The 9,645-nt window shown below is 36.6% G+C and overlaps 1 protein-coding gene across 1 annotated transcript; it reads left to right on the plus strand.

Annotated features, from left to right (window-relative positions):
* Positions 1-275: 275 nt before the first annotated feature.
* Positions 276-1,582, plus strand: LOC121928997 (F-box only protein 6-like). The gene is given in 4 exon segments (XM_042464321.1): positions 276-279; positions 847-1,010; positions 1,012-1,217; positions 1,219-1,582. Coding segments are annotated over 4 exon segments (738 nt in total).
* The last annotated feature ends 8,063 nt before the right edge of the window (positions 1,583-9,645 follow it).

The raw sequence follows: 9,645 nt of genomic DNA on the forward strand, positions 1-9,645 counted from the left end.
ATCAAAATTATTAAACTTGATTATAAAAATCTGTATAAAAGATTCAAAATACAAAAATGGGTAAAACAGAGAGGGGGGAAATACAGTTTTAAAATGATAGTACATAAAACAAAAGATTGAACATCAATTACACATCAAAATTCCTCATCACCTCTACAGTTGACCCCAATTGTCCCGACATATGTAGATCTCAACTGTATTGATTTACATAGAAACCGAGCTGTGGTAATAGATATTTTTGAATCTTGACCACTCATGACGTATGAAGTTCTAACATGGGTATCCCAGAACATTGGTCATTTGATATAGGGACCAAGATACTGGTTTCTTTCCTGTTGGTACAAATTACACTTGAATAGAATATTAGCTAAATCTTCAATCTCTTGGTCTCCACAATTACAAGTTCGCTCATCGTAAGGAATATCATTAAATCTATCATATCTTACCATTGTGTCAAGTTGATCAAATCTAGCTCAAGTAAATGCCTCCCTCAGTTATTTTGGCATTTGTATTTTAAGATAGTTAGGTCTTTGAAAAGTGCATTTAAAATGGCTCAGCCATTTTAAATTGCCTACCTTACTAAGGGTGGCTATATCTTTTTGGGCCTCAATATCCTGGATTCTCTGTCTGGCACCCTTTTTTGCTTGTTCATTGACTGTGCAGGTTACAGGGAGACCACAGCTCATAATAAAGTTTGTTATTTGTCTAAACCAAGAGGACTCAAGATGGGATTGAGACATAATTTTGGTAGCCTCTAAGAGACATAATTTTGGTAGCCTATCAGGCAATCTGCCAGCTGGGTTTGCATTGGTTTCTCAGGCTCCCTCTTTTCCTTGGCTTCCAAAGCTGCCCAAGACCTTTTCCAGAGCAAGGTGGCGCACATCGCAGTCTTGCCGGAAGACATCTTGATTGAGGTCCTGGTTCGAGTCCCCGCCAGGGAGCTGGTCCGCAAGTGCCGCCTGGTTTGCTTGCTTTGGAGAGACCTAGTCGACCTTCCCAGTTCATGGAAATGTAAGTGCTAGGCGGATGGGAAGAAGAAGAATTTCGGAGAAGAACCCACCGGATTGGAAGATGCACTACTTCCTTTCCAGCCTGAAGAAGAACTTGATCAAGAACCCGTGCGCAGAAGAAGGCTTTTGTTCCTGGGAGAAAGAATTAAGCATTGGGGATGAGTGGAAGATCGAGGACCTTTTCGGGTCCAACGTGCGGGAAATACGTCCCTTGTCCGCACGTCCGGAAATACTTCATCATGTCGTACGGGTCCTGTGTCAAAAAGCAGCTCATCACCTTGAAGAACGAAGGTTACTGGGATCAACTGATGGATGAAGTGAAGCCGGATATTGTGGTGAAGGACTGGTACGCTGCTCGGTTTGACTGTGGCTGCCGCTACCAGCTCAGCGTGCGGCTCCTCTCAGCCGACTACATCATCCTCCAAGAATTCCTCCCGGAAGACCTGATCATAGAGCAGTGGAGCGATGCAGAATGGCAAGAGGTTTCGTACACTTTCCACGACTACCCAACTGGCGTGCGCTACATCCTCTTCTGCCACGGATGCCAAGACATGCAATTCTGGACAGGCTGATACGGCATCCGCGTCACCAACACAAACATCACCCTTGGGCCAGAGGTGGCCGGGTGAAGAAGGGACGCTCTGCCGCATTCGGTTTATTTTACATACACATCTGTTTCTATCTATCTGTATAATACTTAGCCCCTTTCCCAACGCTTCTTTTCTCTTGCGCAGTCTGTGGGCAAAACCTCCCTCAAATTTGCACACTGGTGGCAGCCAGAATAGACATCTATCGATGCTTCTTCAGGATCGAGTCCTGGGATTTGTAGTTCTGCATTTAATTTAGCCTGCTCCGGGGCCACAGCAAACTGCAAATCCCAGGGATCCCACAACATGCAGCTATGTGGCAGTTAAAGCTATGCCAAAAGTGCATTATTTCTGCAGTGCAGATTAGACCTCAGATGCAAAAGCGTGCGGACAGAGACAAAAGGAGAAATGCAAAGGTTGTGTTGGAAAGACAAGGGGGAGGATACATTTGAGGAGTCACTTATTTGTGGACAATTGTTTTCCTTTCTGTTTATTGATAGCCAAATAAAAATATCACAGTGGATACACCCAAGCATAATCAAGAGAGTTTGTAAGGAGAAACTTCATACATTTTATTTTTCCTCCTTTTCTTCTTAGAAAGAGTTAACAAGGATAAACTCATGGTCTACAGAGTGTCACTTTGATTGGGAAATGTATGTGTTTCTCTCATTATAACAAGGTTGTGCTCCAGGCACTGCATGAAGAATGAATGAGACAGAAGTGAAAACAAAACATAAATCCCTACTCCCACACAATCCTTAGTCTCTTCAGTATGACATTCAGCCATCTGGAAATTCTATGAGAAAACTACTTCCACAGCAAATGCCCACCATATAATTTGATTTTTATTCAGTTCAAACTACCTATCATATCAATCGGACAGTATTGTATTATGTGCCTGCCACACCCTCTCTAAAATCTTATGCATACTCCCCTTTCTTTAGATGAAGATGCTATGGTACTAGATTTAGGACCCGAGGCACACTCTCCCATGCTTCTATTCTATGATGAATCATTTTGATAGACAGCAGATTCATAAACAAGTCTGCAGGGCTGCTCACATTAATTAATTCATTCAAGGTCACAATTTAAATTGATAAACAATGAAATAACAATATAAATACAGTATTATAACCCAGAAGAAATAAAAGTGTCTTTTTACGATGTGGTAATGATATCGAAGCAGGTACCAGGCAGGCCTTTGTGGATACGGCATGCTACAGCCAAGGTGGCACGAATGAAAATGAGCTTTCTTATGTTGCCATCTCTGTACTGTACGCAGACCTTGAAGTAGCAGAACTCAAGCATAAGCCATTAAACATGAGAAGAATAACTAAAAAGCAGTACTCCCAAAATAGTTTCTGCAGATGTACTACAGGCAACATATTAAAAGGACCAGGAGAGTCAACAGTCAACACTCCTTGTCTTGACCTTCTCTCCCTCGCCCTGCCCTGCCCTGCCCCCTCCCCCCCGCCAAGACATCACTACACCAAAGTCTGGAACCTGACTGAAATACATTGAAAGTGAATTGCGAAAATCAGTTTCATCCAGGAGTGCTTGAAATTGATTAGCACTCAAAAAAAATAAAAAATAAAAAATAAAAAAAACTTTTTTTTTTATTAGCACTCATCCTCCCAAACATTTTGCCCAAGGAAGAGATGTTAGTCCCTAGCTGATAGTTGATCTTATCTTCTGAGTTCAAGGCAGGCTTTTTCAAGAACAATCATATCACAACATGGATGATGAAGATCCTGAACAATCATCCAGTGAATTCTGAACACTAAATCACTAAATGGCTGGCATCCCGTTGGATAATCCCAGCTAGAATAGATTGATTCAATCAATTGACTCAGTATGTATTGACTTAATGTGTCATTGATTCAATGTATCTAGTCTAGTAAAGACTATATGAATTAGACCAGTATCAGTATGTGATACACATAATTCTTGATTTATCTCACATGCTCAACATAAGATCCAAAAATAATCATTTGAAATAATCAGAAAATATGGAGTTCTTGTGTATATCCATAGCTAACCACCCCATTCTCAAGTCACAAGTTTGTACTTGTGCTGAACTCAGTACCTAGGAGGGAATAGATAGGAAGTGCTAGCTCTATAAGGAACTAATAATTCTTAGTTCAAAAAAGAAACAAATTGAAAATGAACGGCTAAAAACGAATTGAGCTTATACACACTGAATAGTTAAGCAGTTGCAAAATTTGACCTAGCCAGTTATACAGTGGAGATTTAGTAGATACAGTGTAGCATACAGCTTTAGCATACAGTTTTAATACTTTGTGATACAAATTGCCAAACTTGTAATAATAGTGAAAATAAGAAACGTTCTAAGTTAGGAAAAATATCTGTTGGCTACAAAAGAAATCTAAACTCACCTTTCTTCTTTTTCCTCCAAGTTAACACATAGATCAAGTCAGCACCTTTATTTGACCCAGACAATATAAACTTTTTTTAAAAATTAAACCTAAATAGGGAAGTGGTTGTACAAGAGCTGTGGGAATGCCAGTGACATTAAGAAACACGTCGACAAAAGTACCTACCCAAAGACGACTCTCTGCGGAAGCAGGTTCAAAAGGAAATGAACAATTTAGTCAAATAATGGACGCTATAAAAAGTCACAACAGGAGCTTCAACAGGAAATAAGAGATTCAAGAGAAGGGATGACTCAGGAACTGAAATCCAAAACTAAGCTAATCAGGAAAGATCTTGACAAGATCAATAAAGATATGGGAAAGATTGCAGATAAAATTGAGAGATTAGAAGGAACCTCAAAGAAACATGAAAAAAGGGTAGAGGAGATATCAGCTATACAACAAGAAGAACAGGAAGAATCACTGAGAATGCAGATAAAACAAAGGGAATCTTGTTTGAAACTGAGAAGTGTCCCAGAACAATCTAATGAAGATCTATACACATTTCTAATTCCCATCTTAGCTAAGTACTTAGACTTACCACCACAACAATTCAACTGGGAAGTAGACAGGATGTATAGACGGAACTCCAAGGTGGCCAAAGAGAAGGGACTTCCGAGAGATATAGTAATTTAGGGTGAGAAAAAGGATCAAGGACGAGATGCTCCAAAAAAACCTTTAGAACAAGATTAGTCATTCAAGGACAGGAGATCCACATTTACAAAGATGGGCCTTCCAAAATTCTGAAAAAGAGGCAGGACTACAGATTCCCGACTACTCTTTTGAAAAAATATAGAATCTCTTACAGATGGGCAGAAATAGAAGGACTGTCACTCACATGGAAACAAAAACTATTCAAGTTGAACTCGGTAGCAAAAGCTCAAGACTTCTGGAAGAAATATGGAAATGAAATTGAAGAAAGTAGAAAAACAGATAAAGAGGAAGAGGAAGTAGACAAAGAGGATGAAGATGGAGATGGAGGAAAAGATCCGGTAGGAGAAGAACTACTCGCGGGAGAAGGATTAACTGGAGAAGAATTTGACTTAAGCACAGATAACCTAGATGAGGACAAAAAAGAAGACATAGAATTCTGACTATTATATTAAGAACAAGTAAGTACACACTTAAGAAAGCTAATTATGTTCGATTAGAACCACTTCATTCTCATTTTGACCTTTAAATTCTTGACAGACCTCTTTCTCTTTACATATCTCCTTGGGTAACTTAAACTATAAAATCCTGAAATGCAAATAACAATTTGGAACGTTAAGGGAATGAACTCACCTACTAAAAGTAAAAAAAAAATTGTTCCACGTACTGTTTAAAGGAAACTATAATTTGATCTGTTTACAGGAAACACATATAAAAAAAAGTGACAAAAATACCTTAAGAATCAAACATTAGGTAAGGATTTCATTTCCACAGCAAGTAAAAGGGAAAAAGGTGTAGTAATTTATGCTAAGGAGAATTTAAAACCAAAATAAATTCTTAACAATCTGGATGGATATTTTGTTGGAATTGAAATTGAATGGGATAAGGAAAAAGTTCTAGTGATAGGAGTATATGGACCCCAAATTAACAAAGGTGAATTTTATGATAAGCTCCACGAAGAAATTAGACTGCTAAAATATAGTAACATCATTGTAATGGGTGACTTCAATGGAGTTATAGAACCAAGATTAGATAGAAGTTCAGATAAAACTATTGAAGAAAAGCAAGGAAAACTCCCTTAATCCTTTTTTAAGATGACACAAAATTTGGAATTGATAGATGGTGGAAGACACATATATAAAAATAATAATGTATATACATTCTACTCGGAATGACACCATTCCTTTTCAAGGATTGACATGGGATTTTTTTCAAAATCAATGATAACTTACTTATCCAATACTAAAACATTCCCAAGAACAATTTCGGATCATAACCAAATCACTTTTACTTTAACAGAGAGGTCAAGACCATATATTTGGAGATTAAATGAGGAGTTATTACAGGACCAGGAGGTTATTTGTAACATAAAAAAGTTATCGAGCACTATTTTAAAGAAAATATGACTCAGAACATAAAAACTACCATTGTTTGGGACACTTGGGAAGCTGTTCTGAGGGGTTATCTAAAACAACAAAATTCCCAGTTGAAAATGAAGAAACAGGAGAAACTAAAACTGCTGTATAGAGAATTAGAAGGAAAAGAGAAAGAATTACAGAGGAAACCCTCTAATAAGAGAATTAAGGAAGATATTAAGGTATTACAAAAACAAATTGATTTGGAGAATGTAATTGATATAGGGAAGAACTTAAAAATGGCAAAACAAAATACATTTGAACAATCAAAATTGGGAAATGGTTAGCACTAAAACTGAGAGAGAGAAAAAATAGAAGTATAATAACAGAAATTAAGAACAATGAGGGGGAATTGGTCCAAAATGAGAATATAATTGAAGTTTTTCAAGATTTTTATGAAAAACTGTATAGATCACAGATTATAAATAAAGAGAATATGGAAGATTACTTGAAGAAAACTGAGTTATGCACCCCATCAGAAGATCAGATAGATAGTTTGAATCGAGACATAACAATAGAAGAAATTTCTCAAGCAATAGATAGCTGCAAAGAGGGCAAAGCCCCTGGTCCTGATGGCTTCACAGCCAAATTTTACAAAATTTTTAAAAACGAATTGATCTACCCCCTCAAATGTACTATGGATGCTATAATTAAAGAAGAAATTCCTAAAACATGGACAGAAACTTGTATAGTGGTTATACCTAAGGAAGGTAAGGATTTATCTGATCTTAAGAATTATAGACCTATTTCCTTTTTGAATTTAAATTACAAAATATTCGCAAACATATTAGCTCAGAGACTAAAAAATTGTATGCAAAATTGGATTGATAGGGATCAAAGAGGGTTCCTCCCAAACAGACAGATGGGTGATAATTTGAGAATTATATTGAACGTAATAGAATTTTATCAACATCACAGTGATAGGAAACTAGGTATTTTGTTTGCCGCTCTCGAAATGGCATTTGATACGGTGAACTGGAGGGTAATATATGAAATATTAGATAAAATGAAATTAGGAGATAAATTTGGAAATTGGATTAAAGAAATTTATAAGTCCCAAACGGCCCAAATATGTATAGACGGACAAAAATCCTACTCTTTCTTTATTGAAAGAGGCACGAGACAGGGCTGCCCTCTTTCCCCCTTACTTTTTAATTTGGTGATTGAAATATTAATTAAAAATATCAAACAGGACAATGAAATTAAAGGTCTCAAAATCAAAAAACATACCTTTAAAATCAGAGCATATGCAGATGACATGGCTATTATCTTAGACAATCCTATTAATAGCGCAGAATTGGTCATGAATAAATTTGTAGAATTTGGCGAGATTATAGGATGCAAAATTAGTAAAGAAAAATCTACATTCTTAACCAAAAATCTCACACCTACTGAGGAAACAGAAATCTATAATCTAACCGGAATAAAAGTTCAAAAATTAGTTAAGTATCTGGGAATAAACTTGACTAACAAGAACATAAACTTATTTGACGAAAATTATAAAATCGTATGGGATAAAATTTAAAAAGATATGTGCAGATGGAGCAAAATGAAGCTCTCACTTTCTGGCAGAATTGCGGCTATCAAAATGTGTGTTTTGCCTAAATTAATTTTCTACTTTCAAATGATCCCAATAACGATTAAAAGAAAAACATTTAAAAATTGGCATAAAGATCTCTCTTCTTTTATCTGGGAAGGGAAAAAAACCTAAGACCCGACTAAAAGTGTTACAGGACTTGAAACAAAGAGGGGGCCTGGCAATCCCCAACCTAGAATTATATTATGATTCTTGTCGTTTTGTTTGGCTAAAAGAATGGAGAAATTTAGGAAACAATAATCTCCTAGTATAGAAGGTGAAGGCCTCCGTTTCGGATGGCACGCCTATATTATGTATGGGAAAGAGAATATTAACAATATTTTTATACGCACTGCATCAGAAACTCATTAATGGACGTGTGGAAAAGGTATAGAAAACGTCTGATACCAAAAATACCTCAGTGGGTTTCTCCGCAGGAAGCTTTACAAAGGAGGGAAATGATTCAAGAAGAAAAATGGCTTACGTATAAGATATTACTGAAAGGCGATAGGAAAAATGTAAAGTTAAAAATGCAGGAAGAGTTAATAAAGGAAGGATATACAATTAATTGGTTCCCATATAGACAAATTTTTGAAAGGTTTCAATTGGATAAAAAAAGGTTTGGGTTTATGGAGAAAGACAAAGAACTGGAGTTGTTCAAAATTATTGACTCAATATCAAAAGGGTTGATTGGAAAAATTTACAAATCTTTGTTGAAAGAGAGTTTAGAGTCTGAAGTAGTCAAAGAGGATATGATAAAGTGGGCAAAAAATATTGGTTATAATTTAGAATTGGCAAAATGGGAAAAATCATGGAATAATGTAACGAAATATACGGCATCACAACGAATTAGAGAAAATTATTACAAAATTTTTTACCATTGGTATTTGACCCTCGATAAAATTTCCAAATTATACAAAAAAAGTAGCAACTTATGCTGGAAATGTAAAAAGCACCCTGGTCCTTTTTTTCAGTTGGTGGTCATGTCAAGAAGTGGGGAAATATTGGGACACAGTTAACGATACCCTGATGGAAATATTGAAGATTCCCATGCAGAAAAAGCCTGAAATGTATTTATTGAATATGTTTGATGATGCAGTGGAGAAAAAATATGGTAAAATCTTGTTTTACTTGATCACTCTAGCAAGAATAACCCTTGCGCAGAAATGGAAAGATGAGAAAATGCCCTGGTGGCGCAGTGGTTAAATGCCTGTACTGCAGCCATTCACTCAAAACCACAGGTTGCGAGTTCAAGACCAGCAAAAGGGCCCAAGCTCGACTCAGGCTTGCATCCTTCCGAGGTCGCTAAAATGAGTACCCAGACTGTTGGGGGCAAATTAGCTTACTTGCTAATTAGCTTACTTGCTGTTCACCGCTATGATCTTTGGAATAGCGGTATATAAATAAAACAAATTATTATTATTATTATTATTATTATTATTATTATTATTAAAGACTGGGTAATTAAACTCTATGATGCAATAGAGATGGACAAATTAACATTGGTATTAAGAGTAGAGACGGTGTGCAGCGTGGATCAAATTTGGAAACCTGTGACTGAGTATCTTAAGAAAACCTGGAACCTTAACACATAGTTGTTATACTGTAATATGGAGCAAAACTGTGATTGGTTTAACAGTGAAAGGGAATGTTTTTTGGAGATTATCTAATGGGTAACATGATCCTATAGTTCTTGGTAAGATCAGAACAAATATATATGTATATATAAAGACGCATACACACACACACACACACACACACACACACACACACATGTTTGGGGGTTCAAAGATACAGATCATGACCATTAAGCCTTGTCAGCTTTTATGCTGTTCCATTATTCTGTAATTGCTTGAGTGAAGTCACAAAAAGCTATACTTGAGAAAGAAAGTTACGCTTACCTTGAATCTGTACGAACAGCGTAAAAAGGAGAAGGAAGTAACTTGTATGTTAGTTTGAAGTATGAAGATTGGA

Source organism: Sceloporus undulatus, chromosome 4 (assembly GCF_019175285.1).
Source record: "Sceloporus undulatus isolate JIND9_A2432 ecotype Alabama chromosome 4, SceUnd_v1.1, whole genome shotgun sequence".
Lineage (NCBI taxonomy): Eukaryota > Metazoa > Chordata > Lepidosauria > Squamata > Phrynosomatidae > Sceloporus > Sceloporus undulatus.